The sequence below is a fragment of the Molossus molossus genome, unplaced genomic scaffold (genome assembly GCF_014108415.1).
Source record: "Molossus molossus isolate mMolMol1 unplaced genomic scaffold, mMolMol1.p scaffold_m16_p_5, whole genome shotgun sequence".
Lineage (NCBI taxonomy): Eukaryota > Metazoa > Chordata > Mammalia > Chiroptera > Molossidae > Molossus > Molossus molossus.
The window spans coordinates 85,387,111-85,404,405 of NW_023425388.1; the positions used below are offsets into that span (position 1 = coordinate 85,387,111).

The 17,295-nt window shown below is 40.9% G+C and overlaps 1 protein-coding gene across 1 annotated transcript in view; it reads left to right on the forward strand.

Annotated features, from left to right (window-relative positions):
• The first annotated feature begins 2,127 nt into the window (after positions 1–2,127).
• Positions 2,128–17,295, forward strand: part of LOC118616870 (cell cycle control protein 50C-like) — a 31,035-nt gene continuing 15,867 nt past the window's right edge. Inside the window, exons 1-6 of the mRNA XM_036242373.1 lie at positions 2,128–2,173; positions 3,334–3,532; positions 5,736–5,846; positions 11,538–11,639; positions 13,951–14,038; positions 14,442–14,582. Of these exons, the coding sequence (XP_036098266.1) occupies positions 3,341–3,532; positions 5,736–5,846; positions 11,538–11,639; positions 13,951–14,038; positions 14,442–14,582 (634 nt within the window). The 5' untranslated portion in view covers positions 2,128–2,173; positions 3,334–3,340. The remainder of the gene's footprint in view (positions 2,174–3,333; positions 3,533–5,735; positions 5,847–11,537; positions 11,640–13,950; positions 14,039–14,441; positions 14,583–17,295) is intronic.

Sequence of the window (17,295 nt, forward strand, 5' to 3'; positions counted from 1 at the left end):
ACCACTAGGGGGGCTACTACTGGCATCTAGTGGGGGTCGTGACTGGCATTTAGTGGGCAGAGGCCAGGGATACTTTCAATATTCTGTTTTGTTTTTTTTTTCATCCTCACCGGAGGACATTTTTCCATTTTTTACTCAGATAGAGCGGGAAGGAGAGAGAGAGGAAGAGAGAGAAACATCGATGTGAAAGGGACACATCGAGTGGCCGCCACCCACACGACCCAACCAGGGCCGGGGACAAACTGCAGCCAAGGTACATGCCCTTAGCGGGAACCGAACCCGGGTCTCTGTGGACCGCAGGCTGACGCTCTAACCGCTGAGCCAAACCGGCCAGGGCGATACTCTCAATATTCTGCAACCCTACAGGACAGCCCTCGCAGCATCGACATCTGGCCCAAATGCCAGTGTTGCTGAAGTTGAGGGGCCCTGTTCTAGACATTTGAAAAGCAGAGCATATGAAGTATAATTGTGTGCTTGAAATAGGTTTACTTAGAAAGTGAGAAATATATAAATACAGAAATACTTATTAAATGTGTATCCGGTGGTCTCTCAAGAAAGCTGCCCTGAAATGTTTTTCTTACCACCTGCGATGGCTAATTTTATGTGTCAACTTGGCCATAGGGTGCCCAGATAGTTGATCAAATATTATTCGAGTGTTTCTGTTAGGGTGTTTTTGGATGAAGTTAATATTTAAATTGGTGGACCTTAGTGAAGCAGACTGCCCTTCATAATGTGGGTGGGCCTCATTCTGTCATTTGAGGGCCTGAATAGAACAAAGGTTGAGTCTCCCCTCTCCCATCCCCCCACCAAGTAAGAAAGAATTCTGCCTTCCAACTGAAACATCAGCTCTTCCTGGCTGGTGGCCTTCAAACTGGAGCAACAGCTCTTCCTGGTTCTACAGCAGCTTTTGGCCTTCAGACTCCAACTGGGACATTAGTTCTACAGAGTTTGGACTTGCCGGCCTCCTCCATAATCACGTGAGCCAATTCCTTATAATCTCTCTCTCTCTGGGGGAAAAGTAGATTTATAGTTGTTGGTATGGAAAATAATATAGTAAGTAATAAATAATAATACATGAATAAACTCTGTTTCATGGACTTACAATTATAAGCCTACTTTTGCCCCACCCTATACATAATCTGTCGGTTCTGTTTCTCTGGAGAACACTAGCGTACTAGCTGTGAACCACCTTTAGCTTGGGGTTTTGATTAGTTGGGTTTTGTTATTTTATAAAAGTCCAAGAAATACAGTGCTTATTGATTTGTTACTATAATGACCCTTTTGCTAGGCATTTATCTATGTAGTATAATCCCAACCAATGTTGGATCAAGTACAGACATACCTGATTGCCACATATGTGATATTCTTTGGGCCAACCTTGTGCATGTAATCTAATCTTACAGGCTGTTACTGGCTTTTAAACTCAAGCTCTTGACCATGTTTATGTAGCAAAACAAATAGTAGTTATAAACTAGAAGTGTTCACTGCCATCTTCTCACACAAGGCTGCCTGATACCAACAGCCACACTACACTCGTTACCCCAGGAAGCCAGATTCAAATGCTGTGCTGAAGAGTTTACATTGGTATTGTGCTTTTTCCCCAGTTTTGCAAGTGGGAAGCTCTGACTCTTACAGTCCTAGTGTAAGTATTTGCATTTATTTTGTATTCTTTTAAACTAGGTACATTTGCCAAAGTCTTTGCCTTTAATACAAAAATAGCCCAGCATGGTTTCCCTGCCTGATGTTAATAAAAGAGGAAGATTAGAAACTCACCTAATTTTCTTTTCTTTTCTTTTTTTTTTTATCCTCACCCGAGGACATTTTTCCATTTTTTTTGTTCAGGTAGAGTGGGAGGGAGAGAGAGGAACAGAGAGAGAGAGAGAAACATCGATGTGAAAGGGACACATCGAGTGGCTGCCACCTGCACAACCGACCAGGGCCGGGGACAAACTGCAACCGAGGTACGTGCCCTTAGCGGGAACCGAACCCGGGTCTCTCAGGACCGCAGGCCGACGCTCTAACCGCTGAGCCAAACTGGCCAGGGCTAATTTTCTATTTTTTAAATTCTCACCCAAAGACACTTTTTCATTTATCCTCAGAGTGGGAGGAGGGAGACACGTTGATTGCCTGTCACACAACCCTGACCAGGGCTGGGCACAGACCTGCAACCAAGGTATGTGCTCTTTACCAGAATCAAACTTGTTACTCTTTGGTCCTTGGGATGATGTTTTAACCGCTAAGCACTACCAGACAGGGCATGAAACTCACCTAATTTTTAAAAATCCTAAATGCATCTTAAAAGGAAGTAGCCCGGCCAGTGTGGCTCAGTGGAATTGAGGGTTGTCCCATGGACTGAGAGGTCCTGGTTTGATTCCTGGTCCGGACACATGCCTGGGTTGTGAGATCAATCCCCAGTAGGGGGCATGCATGAGGCAGCCAATCGATGTTTCTCTCATATCTATGTTTCTGTCTATCCCTTCCTCTCTCTCTAAAAAAATCAATAAAAACATTTTTTTTTAAAGAAAAGGAAGTAATTAACAGCCTAATGAAAATGATGGTAGTGGTTTTCTAATAAGTGGGGGAGGGGGGAGACCAGAATCAATAATACCATATTATAATACTGAACATTTCATTGTTATCTATCTCTTTCTTTTGCCTCATTTGGGCTACTCCAAAGCATACACCTGGGACAATGTTAGGAGAAATGTTTTAATCTATAGTTTTTCACTCTAGTCTTTCTTGTGAATGAAAAAAAAAGGAAGCTATTGGGATTAGACATCTGTTCTATAATCCCTGTTTGCTTCTTTCTTTCTCTTTATCACAAATAGCAAAGCTAGCTGTAATTTAAGAGCATTTCCCCAACTTAATTTCTATTCATGTTACAGAATAGTCACATTTGGAACAAAGCTAACTTTTATTTTTTTGTATTAATTTTCAATGATTTAGGCAGGTGTTCAAAGATAAATTCATTTCCCTCCTTTCAGGAAGGTCTTGCCTTGAGTTAGTCACCACATCCCAGAAATAGCCCATTAGAACTGCTTTTCCAGTGTCACCAGATGCTGGTTTACCCAGAGCCTTCTGGGGAGCATTTCTCCTCAGCATGGCATTTAGCATAAACTTTGAACCTAATAAAATATACCTGGTAGTGGCTGATTGAAGAAAGCTGTGCTTCTGCTGAAAGTCAGGTCTGGTTAAGAAAAAATTCAGGAAGCCGAAAGACCACAACTACAAAGGAAGGTTCCTGTCCTTCTTAAGTAAATATTACCATTAGATAGGATTACTATGAGTAGTAAGTTTGTAAATGGTTTAAAAGTGTATCTCCATCACCTGCAGGACCAGAATGGAGAGGACGTCCCAGACATGGCGGTCCAGGCTGCCAGACAACACTGCCTTGAAGCAGCAGCGATTACCTGCCTACCGGCTGCATCTCTCAGCCTCCAAAGTCCTCTGTGGCTTCTTTGCCACAGGAGCATTCTGCCTTGGCATGGGCATCATCCTTATATTGTCTGCAAAGAGCATCAAGGAAATAGAGGTTTGTCTCTTCTTACACGTTTAATGCAATTTCTAAGAATTTTCTGCTTTGGGACTATAAATGAGTGGTCCGTTTGAGAACACAGCCCCACAACTGGGATTCAGTGAGAGTGGAACATCCCTGCTTCCACTGGCAGGGGCAGGCGGTAGCAGCCTCTGTGTGGTGGCCCTATTCATTCCTGTTCTCTCTTGAGGACAAATGACTGTCACACTGGTCAGCTCAGCCGTACTTATTAACAGGGGCCTGGGGAAGTCAGGTTTTATGCTGGCAGAGCACTGCGCAAGCAATGATAGAGATGGGAGGAGCGGCCAGGCCTTGCTGCCAGATGACCGTGAATTATATTGGTAAAAAGAGTGAAGAATCAAAGATAGAGGTCTTCGATTTTGCTCCACTTTGAAGCATAGTGTCTTTCCCTTTGCAAATGAACTTCCTCTGAGATCATCACTTCAATCTAGAAAAGGCAAGAACCCAAATCTTTCTGGCCTCTTAAGGACACTTAGCAAAATAAACCAAGTTCTACTCAATGAGAAAAGCTGAAGCTAAGGGCACACCCCTCAGTCAGCCTTTTGCCAACCTGATTAACAAGCTGTTAGAGGATGAGAAATCCAGAAGCTGATCTGGGGGGCGGGAGACGAGAGCTGCTGTTAAGGCTAAATTGGCTATGCCCATACATTCAGTCTAATGAAGGAAGTAAATGTCTTATTGAAATCAGCTCTGAGCAGATTACCAGGCATTCCAGACTGTGTGGCCTTCACTCCAAAAGCAGACATGGAAACTTGATCTTTTCCCTCTCCCCACATGGCTAGTGGCAATATTGTGAAGGTCAAGTCTGTCAACATTGATTTGACATTCATGATTGTGTGAAGGTGCTAAGAATTCTGTGGGGTATGCAGATGAGTCCGGTAAGGTAGTGATAGAGTCAGGAGACAGTGTGTGCCAAGAACGAAGAGCTCAGCCAGGGCTGGCTTGTTCACGGTGTCCACAGTGCCCTCCCTGTGCCTGGCCCAGGATACAACCACCACAACCTTATTGAAAGAATGGATGACAGCAAATAGTGAGGACTTCGAAACGGAGGACACTGGTTCAGGTCCCACTGCTCGTATTGCCTCCCTACTTGTATTTTATGCTGCCTCCTCCCAGCCCCCAGCAGCTTCTCTCCAGGAATTAAGTGCACCTTCACACAACTGAATCCCTGCCAGAGCTCACAGGATTTGCTCGTTTGGGACATGCTGCCCTTTTTTAAGAAGGCCACTCTATCATTTTCACAGAATTCAACGTTTAAAAAACAGAATGTTAACAACATTTTAAAATCAGGATTATTCCACATACGTCAATCACCCTACACTTTGGAAATAGTTATTTTTCTATGTTTGGTCATTTTATCTTATTTTATTTTATTATTATTTTCTTTTAATCCTCACTCGAGGATGGAGAGAGAGTGGGAGGGAGAGAGAAAGAGAAACATCGACATGAAAGGGACACATCAAGTGGCTGCCACCCGCCCGACCAACCAGGGCCGGGGACAAACTGCAACCAAGGTACATGCCCTTAGCGGGAACCAAACCCAGGTCTCTTTGGACCGCAGGCCGATGCTCTAACCGCTGAGCCAAACCAGCCAGGACTGTTTAGTCATTTTAAATAATGACCTCTAGATGCCATGTAGACGAATTTATTAGTATAAGTATTTTCCATACAATAAAATGGAAAAACAGTGAAGTGACTTCCCCATAAAACTGATTAGATTTAGGCCGTAGGCACACTCCTTATGCGATGTTGACTAATACTTTCCTAATGACACCTCTTTATGATCCAGGCATAAGGCTTCATCACAACAGGTTACATAAATAATCAGTAAAAACACTACATTCCAGGTCAGTGGCAAAATGTTGCAGGTCCCATAATGGAAGCCTGCACGAAGGTTCAGTCCTCCAGAGCCCGCCCTGTGCACTGGGCTGCCCTTACACTCATGGCAGACCACGCCAGGACCCAGAAAGCCTGAAGACTTGGATGGACCCAGGGCTAGAATTTTAAGATACATACTTACATAATTTATTTTTTTAATTAAATTTATTAGAGTGACATTGGTTAATAAGATTATATAGGTTTTAAAGGAACAGTGCTATGATACATGATCTGTATATTGTATTGTGTGCCCACCACCCAAAGTCAAATCTTCTTTATTGTTATTTTCCTTACCTGACAGATTAATTACACAAATATATGTGCAAATTGTGCAGAACTACGGGAAAACGCCATTAATTTTGACAAAGAATGCACCTGCTCCATTCCTTTTTACCTGCCAGAAACAATGCAAGTAAGTGAAATTCAAGAGCCTGCAACTGACTATATGCTGATCTCTTCCTATCTCACACCTGGCAGCACATGAGTTCCTGAACCTGAAAATACAAAAAATAAGGCTGGCGGGGAGGGTGAGGGTGGGGTTATAAATTTTGAGTCCATGTGCAACTACCCACCTCCTTACTTTTTTTTCCTTTGTAATTTTGTTCTCTTTTGTGTCTAAGTTTTCAGATTCTTTACCTACCCAACTTGTAACATAATTCTCAACACCAAAGAAACAAGTTTTACTCCAAGTATCAGCACAAGAGGGGATCATAGAGATCTCAGAATCTAACCACTCGTTTATAGCAAGAAAATTAATGGGCTGAGAGGTTAAGTGACTTGACCAAGGTCACACAGTGAGTTAGTGTCAGGGATCACACACCTGGTGGGACTTTTCTTAGGTCCCCCCAAGTCATGCTCCATGTGCAATTGCCTAATCCCTAAGGCAAGTCTTGGCCTGGCTGTCAGGCACTGTGAGAAATACCGAAGCATTATTAAGAGAGTCCCTGCTCTTGGGTTGATTGAAGTCATGTGTTAGTTAGACCACGTCCTCTGAGAAGCAGATGCCAAGACAGGATTAGACATGCAAGAGATTTATTGGGGGAACTGCCTGTAAGGGAAAATGGGGAGGGAGCTGGAGGAGACTGAGGGAGGTGTCAGACCACAACACAGCTCTGACCCCTGTAAAGGGGAGGGGAGGTGGGAGGGAAGGAAGGGGGAAAGAAGTAAGGCAACTAGGTCTTAAACAGTAATGCAGTCTGATGAAAGTTTCAACGGTGCTCTGTGAAATTCCTCGTGGATAAGTCCCCAGTGAGTCCTTGGTGCCTGTCAGCCCCCTGGACACAGGTGATGGGTCACTCCCTCATTCTTGACACACTTTCTTCTCTTGGCTTGAAAGAGACCACACTCTCTTGGAATTTCTCTAGCTCTCTGGCTGCCCTTCTTTGGTTTCTTTTCTGTTTATCCTGTTTTCCTCAAACTCTGTTAAGATCTGCAGGGTTTTAGTCTTAGTCTTCAATGTCCTCTCTATAAGCACTCACTTCCTTGGAAATGTCAGCAGCCTCCTGGCTTTAAATGCCATCAATTGCCAATGCTCTTTTATATTTCTAGCCCAGACCTCTCTACCACTGTCCACTATTGTATATCCAGTTGCCTTCCTGATGTTGAAATTTGGATGACTAACAAATATGTGAAGCTCAACATTTCCAAAACTGAACTCCTGACACCCGCTTCTTCCCCACCCCACCCCCCAAAAAAACCCATTGCCCCCACAGACTTCTCAATCTTAGCTGATAGCAGCTTCATCCTTCTGGTGCCCAGGAGTCATGCTTGACTCCTTCTGTTCTCTAACATCTCACATCCAATCCACCTGTTTACCTTCAAAACAGATCCAGCGTCTGCCCAGTTCTCCACGCCTGGCACTGCTTCCTCGCTCCACGCCACATTCAGCTCTCAGCTGGATTTCTGCAGTAGCCTCTACCTGGTCTCCCTGCTTATGTCTGTCTCAACAGAGCAGCTAAAGTAAGCTTTTTAAACCATAAGTCATATTATGTTATTCTTTTGCTTAAAAATTCCTGCAATGGCTCCTCTTTCCACCAAGTGGAAAAGCCTAAGCCTTTACAAGGCCCTACATGACACAGCTTCGTAGCCTCTCTGACATCATCTCTCCATTCTCTTCCACCACCCCAACACCAACCACACTGGACTCCTCATTCCTCAGACAACTTGGACATACCTTGCTTTGCTCCACTACCTGCTCTCCACTTGGCTAACTTCCCTAGCTCCTTCAGGTCTCGGCTCCGTGCTCACCTGCCTACGCGGGCCAGCGTGCTGCATACCGCACCGGTCTGCTCACTCCACCTCTGCACTCCTGATCTTTGTTGCCTTGCTGTAATTCCAACTCTTTCCAGAATACTTATCACCTCCGACTAAAATATAGAAATGAACAATTTATTATGTAGATGTAGTGTTTGTTTGCTCTTACTACAGTATCCCAAGCACCAGGAACAGTGCCTGGCACACTGTAGGGGCCCAATTATGTGTATTGAATAATCACGTGAATCTTTGCTTCTTCCACAGTGCATAGCACAGTGTACGTCACATGGTAGAGGCTCAGAAAATGTTTGCTAGAATATTAAATGAATGGAGGAAAGATACAGTGCTAAATTATATGGCTTTATATTTTAGAAGGCTTTGGTTTTAGGTGTCTCTGTCTTATTTCCCCTTTGATCTCAGAAGAAAGCATGGTGGTATCAGTAATATTCTAAACAAATCTGTATTGATTATGGGTAGCTGTAATCATTTTTTTAAGTCAGGTATTAATTACAAGGAAATTAATCAGTTGTACTTGGGTTATAACTGAAATCTATATAAAGTCAGGGGGGGATGTTTTACAAATGTGTTCTTTTATTGGAGTTCAAAATTATAGTTTCCTACAGCTGTACCCTTTCTTGCCTTCCTCAGCTCCCCATGCTGCCCCTACCCCCAAAGTAAAAGTTAGTGTCACTTAATTTGAAGGGAAGGCTAAAAACAACAGAAATTTATTTTCTCACAGCTCTGGATGAATAAAATCAATATGTCAAGCAGCGTTGTTCCTTCTTGGAGGCTCAGAGTACTTACATTTTTAAAGAAAGCAGTCCAAACGATAAAACCTTTAAAGGGCTTCAGTTCCCATCTGTCTGTGTCCTTTGAAACCCCAAAGGCAAATGAAGTGTTACCAGCTACTAACCATGCCTTTCAGGCAAAGATTTTCCCGTAAAAATCAAACCAACGGCTTAGGGCAATCACAGGGCCTTCCGCTCACCAGTGAGCACACAGGACATGCACTTGATGATGAAGTCATGTGATATTCTGACTTAAACTAGGAGTCCTGCACTAAGCACCACTGATTTAAGAGAAAAAACTGCATCAAGTATGTGCCTCCAGGACAAGTCAAAAAGGTGATGATTTTTGAGGCCTTGTTAATCTAAATCTTGAACAAAGAATCATTGAAAAGGGGTTGTTAAAGTACTCCTGTCCCTAGTGTGGTGTGGTCTCTGCCTGCTTATTTGATCATTTATGTGAATATATAACTTTGGGTAAGTAGAATTCTCTTTTTAGCTTCCAAGGAAATGTATGGTGCATTCCTTTCTGTGGATTTCATATTTTCTATAGTTAAGGGTCAACAATGGAAGCTTCCTCTTTGGGTGAGGAAATGAATTAGTCATTCTCACCATACCTGGCTTACTCCCCTTCACATCCATGCTGTTTATTATGTTGCAGCCTGCCTCTGCTGCGGCCTGGCATCTCCCCTTCTCTGCGTTCCAAAGAGTTTTCTCTTACCAGTGATTAAGCTTGCTGGCTTTTGTTGTTTTCTGTACCTGGCCACACTTACCATGACCTTTATTTCCAGCCTGCCCTGGGTACCAGCTCCCATTTTCCATTTTCAACCTCTTAAAGATCTATAGGGTGGGGCCGAAAGCCTATCCAAATGCTGTTTTTTGCATAGTGTAAGAAAACCAATGGACTTGGGGAACTGTAAAGGAATATGTTTGTATTTCTGGCACTGACTATATATAGCACCTGACATGTGGGAGGCACTTTATTTTTGTTTTTTAATTTATTTTTTTCTTTATTGATTTTAGAGAAAGAGGAAGGGAGAGGGAGAGAGAGATGAAAACATTGATGAGAGAGAACATCAATTGGCCGCCTCCTACATGTCCCCCACTGGGGATCAGGCCCACAACCTGGACATGTGCCCTGACTGGGAATAGGACTTGTGACCTCTTGGTGCATGGGTCGATGCTCAACCACTGAGCCACACCGGCCAGGTGGGAGACACTTTAAATAAATCTTAAGCCATTATATATTTTTGGATGCAGGCCTCATTATTTGGGAGGGAGCTCATATATTAATTATAAACAGCTACATTGACCATTTCTATTTGCATTATATATGCTGTTAGTAAAATCTGTATCAAGTCGACCTCGAGAATTTCCAGGGCCTGAGCATGTCACCGTGAAGGTAGAAGCATGAGCAGCGTGTGACTGGGCCACCTGGTACAGCTGCACACGTGACAAGGCCTCTCTCTGATGGCAACAAGGCTGCTTATAGCTAAGGGGAAAATCATCTTTTTTTGGATCAGTGAATTATTCCTTCTTTTTGTCCATAACAAGTGGTTTGCCATTTCTTGAGCTCCTAGGGATAAAAAGACAAAAACACCAGGGGCCAGTCTTGTGCTTTGCACATGCCCAATCAATATGCACCTAAATATGCCAGTGGCTCTGATTTTAGATGATGCCTTGTGGGTTTGCTTTGAAATCACATGCCTTTGACACCTACCACAACCCCTAGGAAAATGTTTTTCCTAGTATCACTGGGAAATAACAATATTTGTAAAATCAAATTTTATATATTAAGAATACAAAACCTGATTATAAAAATTTTCAAGGCAGGAGTGCAGTAGCCCTTATAAAAACATTACAAATAAGTTGTTTAGTCATTTTAATAATTCTTTATAGACCAGGATTTTCTAACACTGATATTTATTTATTTATTTATTTATTTATTTATTTATTTATTTATTTATTTTTTCAAGTCCAGTTGGCATTCAATATTATGTCCAACATTGTTTTTTGTTGTTGTTCTTTTAATTTGGGTGAGCAACACTTTTTTTTTCAATTCTCACCTGAGGCTATGTTTATTGATTTCAGAGAGAGGAAGGGAGAGAGAGAGAGAGAGGAGGGAGGGAGGGAAGGGGAAGGAGAGAGAGAATAAGAGAAAGGAAGGGAGGAAGGGAGGGAGAGGGAGAGAGGAAAGAAGGAAAAAAGGAAGGAAGGGAGAGAGAGAAACATCAGGGGGAGAAAGAAACATTGATCTGTTGCCTCCTGTACTGCCCTGACCTGGGATGGAATGCGAAACCTAGGTATGTGCCCTCACTGGGAATCAAGCCCCAAACCTTTTGGTGTGTGGAACAATACTCCAACCAAATGAGCTACCTGGCCAGGGCTCCAACATGGATTTGTTGTTGTTGTTAATCCCCAGCAGAGGATATTTTTTCCATTGAGTTTTAGAGAGTAGAAGGGGGAGGGAGAGAGAGAGAAAGAGAGATGTGAGGGAGACACGTTGATCCCACACAGGCCCCTGCAACCCAGGTATATGCCTCTGACCACTAATCAAATCCAAGACCCTTCATTTCAAAAGCCGACATTCTAACAACTGAGCAATGACAGGCAGGGCTCCAACATTGATTTTTTAAAATGATTTCTTGGGCCCTGGCCAGTTTGGCTCAGCGGTTAGAGCGTCGGCCTGTGGTCCGGAGAGACCCGGGTTCGGTTCCCGCTAAGGGCACGTACTTCGGTTGCAGTTTGTCCCCGGCCCTGGTTGGTCCTGCGGGTGGCAGCCACTCGATGTGTCCCTTCACATCGATGTTTCTCTCTCTCTCTCCCTTCCTCTCTCTCCCTCCCACTCTATCTGTACAAAAAATGGAAAAATATCCTCGGGTGAGGATAAAAAAAAAAAAGAAAAAAAAAATGATTTCTTGGGTTTCTACTTGATATAAACTTTCAGTTTCCATCATTTTTTTTTCTTTACTACTTTTTATATTTTGAAAATCCTGTCCATGTTTATTAATGTTCCAGTTTATTTTTCTTACTTCCTTCTTACTTTTTACTTTTCTCCTTTACAGGGTAATGTTTATATGTACTACAAATTGTATGGCTTCCATCAGAACCTCTATAGATATATGCTATCCAGAAGTAATAGCCAACTGTTGGGTAGAAATATAAAGGTAAGGCTTTATTTACTTTGGCACAATAGTCCATTTTAAAACCAGATGGATCATCCTGGCCAGTTTGGCTCCGCAGTTAGAGTGTCGGCCCACAGACCAAAGGGTCTCGGGTTCAATTCCCAGTCAAGGGCATGTACCTGGGTTGCAAGTTTGATCCCCACCACCAGTCGAGGTTGTGGGTTGTGTGGGAGGCAGCCAGTCGATGTCTCACTCACATTATTCTTTCTCTCTCTCTCTCTCTCCTTCCCTCCCTCCTTCCCTCCCTCCCTCCCTCCTTCCCTTCCACTTTATCTCAAATTAATGAAAAAATATCCTCAGGTGAGGATTAACAAAAATAAAATAAAATAGCTGAGGCTTCTGAAGTCTGGGCTTCAAGCAGAAACAAAATTTTAAAAAATATAAAAAGAAAAAAAATAAAACCAGATGGATCTTTTCATCTAAATGAGAGTATGTAAAATAAACTCAAAAGCTGAGCTTTCCACAAGATAGAAATGCATATTTCATTCTTGCATAAATTGAAGGGAATGCGTATTCAGGATAACTGCTACTGAAGAAAGGAGTACTTTCCCTCTTCAGAGCAGTCATGTGAATCTTGTCTAATTAAAGGGTTATATTTTTATGCACCAACCACTTTTTTTATTTGACAGAGTTTTATATTGAAACTGGATACATATTGGATCGTTCAAATCTTGGTAATAATGAATATGTCAGAAGGGCAAATCTTCAAATACCTTTCAACCACAATTCAGGATTTTGTTTCTGTTAATAAAGTTGATGGCATACTAGATTGACACATAAATTAGATTTTGATATTATTTCTTTACACTTAATATCTGTAGTTATCTTTAAAGTTGCCCATTTTAGTTGATGGATTCACCAACCATTTTGATAGTAACTCAGAGATATTTGTCTTAGTCTGGCTCACACTATATCTGGCATTTTCTCTCCTATAATTGGGGCCTTCAGTCCAGCCAAGTTTAAGGAAATTGGGCTCCACTTGAGTAAAAGCCTTTGGTGTAATTGAATACCCTTGTAGACCTAGAGGCAAAATTGTATTCTTGATAGGTAATATTTAATTAACATGCTAGCAAGAAAAGCTAGAAGGAGCCCTGGCTGGTTTGTCTCAGCGGTTAGAGCATCGGCCCCTGGATCAGAGAGTCCCAGGTTCGGTTCCCACTAAGAGTACATACCTCAGTTGTAGTTCGTCCCCGGCCCCAGTTGGGGTTGTGTGGGTGGCAACCAGTCAATGTGTCTCTCTCACATAGATGTTTCTCTCTTTCTCTTCCTCCCTCTCTCCCTCCCACTTTATCTGAAGATAAATGCAAAACAAATTGTCCTCAAGTGAGGATAAAAAAAAGAAGAAAGAAAAAAAGCTAGAAGGAAACCTTTTTTCTATACTGACACTATTATATAAAAGTGATACATGATTTTTTTTTTTTTTATCCTCACCGAGGACATTTTTCCATTTTTTGTTCGGATAGAGTAGGAGGGAGAGAGAGGAAGAGAGAGAGAGAAACATCGATATGAAAGGTACACATCAAGTGGCTGCCACCCGCAAGACCCAACCTGGGCTGGGGACAAACTGCAACCGTGGTATATGCCCTTAGTGGGAACAGAACCCGGGTCTCTCTGCACCGCAGGCCAACGCTCTAACCGTGGAGCCAAACCAGCCAGGGCTGATACATAATTTTTAGCAACCATTCTTTGTTGTTGCTTTTTTGATATTTTTATTAATTTATTTTTATTACACATGTTTCTCTTTTTTCCCCTCCTAGACACCCTCCTCCCTATCCTGCCCCCTACCCAGCATTGTTGTCTATGTCCATTGGTTATGCCTATGTAGCGGCGATTCTTTTAAAAATATGTTCTGGTTTTTACCTAGATGGATTCTCCGTAATAAGTCATCTAGCTATAAACACATAATTTTTATACGTTTTGGAATATAAATTACGCTTCAATAAAAGCAGATTTGAAAGGTATTCAAGTATAGATTTAGGGTGATATTTGGCATAGCTAGCAAGGTAAAGTTCCTTCCTACAGGCATATTTGGCCTGCTATGTATTGTTAATGGGGGGGGGGGGAACTTCATGTGTGTGCACGCGCGTCCGCACACACGCACACCCCTCCAAGACACAAAAATGTTTTGGTCTAAGTGAGCTGGAAGCCTGGGAAAAGTCAGTTAGTAGCCCATAATCTTGGTCTGTGCCAATAAATCTGTGTGGGTTCATTGACATTGCCAGTGTTCTCACTTTCAACATTCTAAGGGAGTTTAGCAAAAGCACTTCTCAATCATGTGTCATCTTGTGTCCAGGATGTTAGAAGCTGTGATTCATTCAAAAAGACCCACAATGGAACGCCCATCTGTCCTTGTGGAGCTATTGCCAACAGCATATTCAATGGTAGGTGATTCTATTCCGTGGTGTGCCCTTTCATAAGTGTGTAACCTGAATGTTCAGAAAATCATCTCTGCAGCAGAGTGGCAGGTTTGTTTTTTCTTATTTAAAAAACTGTATTCATTATTTACTGACTTGTCATATTTCCTTTGCAAGGAAGTTCTTCCTTACCAGAGATTCAAAGTAGTTAGAGACATGAGTTCAATTAAGCTGAAAAGTATTTTTCAATAATTGGGGCCTCGGCAAGAAAATTTATATAAAAACAGTATTGTAATTCCAGCATCTATGGCATTTGGCATGTTGAGAGTCGGCTAAAACCCTGGCTTATTTTTCATGTCTAGTTTTGCATGTCAAAGGGTGGCAACAATTCTTGCTTGCATCTCTAACACAAATTTTAATTTCCTTACAGACACCATTATTCTTTCATACAACCTTAATTCATCTATACACATCAAAGTCCCAATGCTATCGAGAGGAATTACGTGGTGGACAGATAAGTTCATCAAGTTTCAGAATCCAACTTCCAAAAATCTTCCTAGTGCATTTGCAGGTAAGATCCATACATTAGCTTAATATTTTTTATCTGTTTTGCAGAAACTTTGTTTTTAATGTGTGAGGTGATATTTATGATTCTTCCATCTTTTCTTCTTTGTTGAATTCCTTTTTATTCTAACTTTCCCTACCTATGGGCACCTCCATCACATACCTATCAGAAACATGAAATAATTGGTGCCCTGGATCCTTCAAGTTTACCATTAGTAAAAAGGCAGTGTTTTAAGAAACTTGTTGCTTCGTCTAAAATTAGGGTGGCCACGTAATTTACTGTCTGACTGGTGCACTTTTGAGAATGAAAGAGGGCACTAGAATAACTAAAGTTACATATTTGTTTGAACTTTTTATTTATTGATCAATAAACTGACATTACCATTTTGATAGACCTTACAAGCTACTTTATTTATTTATTTATTTATTTTTATTTTTGTTACAGATGTTTCTCTTTTCTACCCACATTGACTCTCTCCTCGCTATCCCCTCCCACCCCGTCCCCAGTTTTGTTGTCTATGTCCATCGGTTATACATACATACATATGGGTTCTGTGGTTTATCCCTTCCCTCCCCCCACTTCTGAGGAAAATCAGTCTGTACTCTACCTCTATGTCTCTGGATCGATTTTGTTCATCAGTTTATTTAGTTCATTATATTCCAGAAATAAGTGAGATCATGTGATATTTGTCTTTCTCTGCTTGGCTTGTTTTACTTAGGATAATACTTTCCAGGTCCCTCCATGTCATCTCAAAGGATAAGAGATCTTTCTTTCTTACAGTTACAAGCTACTTTAAAAATGAAACTATTTAAAATATTAAAATAACATGTTTGTGTACATTAAACCAAATAAAAAAAGCTAATATCTAAACATTAAAAAGTAACATAAGCAGAATAATAATTTTTGATACATAGTCACACACTTTTATCAGTTTCTTAGCCATATCTGTCTTTATTACATACCCCTGTATTTTTCTAATTAATTTTTTATTCTTTTAAAAACTATTTTATTAAAATATTTTTTTAACTTTTTCACAAAATTGTCTACAGTCTTTTTTAAAATTGCATTTTATGGTTAATCAGTTTTAACTTGTTAACACCATTTATTGATTCCTCTCTTTTGTCTCAAATGTTTTTTTTTGTTGTTTTTTTTTTTAATTTATTTTTTTAATCCTCACCCAAGGATATTTTTCCATTTTTTGTACAGATAGAGTGGGAGGGAGAGAGAGGAAGAGAGAGAGAGAGAGAGAGAGAAACATCGACGTGAAGGGACACATCGAGTGGCTGCCACCCGCACGACCAACCAGGGCCGGGGATAAACTGCAACCAAAGTACGTGCCCTTAGCGGGAACCGAATCCGGGTCTCTCCAGACCGCAGGCCGACGCTCTAACCGCTGAGCCAAACCGGCCAGGGCTCAAATGTTTTTTTTAATTGAGAAAATATCTATAGGTGCTGAGGTACCTATTATGCTCACAGCCAATTTTAGTACATGGAGGATATTCTCAGTTTCTGTTTTTTTGTATTGAAATATGTTAATATTGTGACCCAAATATTTTAATAAGGACTGTCTTTTTTACTTCATATTTTTTCTATTTATAATTCTTTTGAATGTATTACTAAATTTAGATGCTATAAAATCTTAAACCTTCTTGATGTCATTTAATTCTGATAGAGAAGAAAATTTTATTTAGTTAAAAATAGGAGCTCTGTCAAAATATACATTGACATATCCTAAAGCACAATTATATAATTTAAATCATTTTGAACTCTCATTATATAATATGTTAAATTATTTCCTTGCCTTTATAGGGGTAAATTTCTATATCTTCTTGTTTGCAATTTACTAAATCTTCAAAAACTAAAGTTCTTTGGCTTTTCCATATTTCAGATACTTTTACATTTTCTTCAACGATTTTGAACAAAAATCAACCAAAAGTGAGATAGCATGTTTACCAAAAAAAGTTCAGAATTACTGTAGGATGCATCGTTTGATATACAAAATGTGGGAGACTGTTTGCATGGCATCCATTTTGCAAAAATCTGCTCTGCCATCTCCTGCCCCAAAGCAGGATATCTCTGCATCTCTGCATACAATGTTTCTGCATTCCTTTAAGTAACCATTTACTCAGCCAGTTATGCTCTGTTTGTCTTTTGTTCCACCTGTGATATTTACATGATATTTACTTGAAATTGCTTCAGGGTGGTCACCACAGACCTAGCTTGGCAACAAATGTTCTTGTTTTTCTGCTTCTTGCCCTATATATAGTGTGGATCTCCCCAGAATAAACTAGACTTGATCAGAGCCCTGTCTTGTCTCCATTTCTGTGTCTCTTGTCCCTCCTCATCCTCACTCCCCCTCTAGAGTCCTCATTGCTCCACCTGCGGGATGGGTCAACAAACTAGTTCTTCAAGGGCTCAAACATTTCTAAAATTCTGGTTGGTGATGTGTAAAAAGACAGACCACATGTACTCCCATGCTGAAGCATTTCTTTGATTTAGCATCCATGTCATTGTAAAAATTTTGCAGTTTAGTTTATCTAACTGAATATATAAAAATACTCAACTTTGCACAACTACAGCTCTTATTTTGATTAATAAAATATTGTAGCTTGTTTAGGTATAATTGTGAATTGTATATGTACCTTAAGCAATTTTAAGTACATTTCTCTGTAGATTTCTCAATTAACTAATAAAATTATCTATACTGGATGTTGTGTTC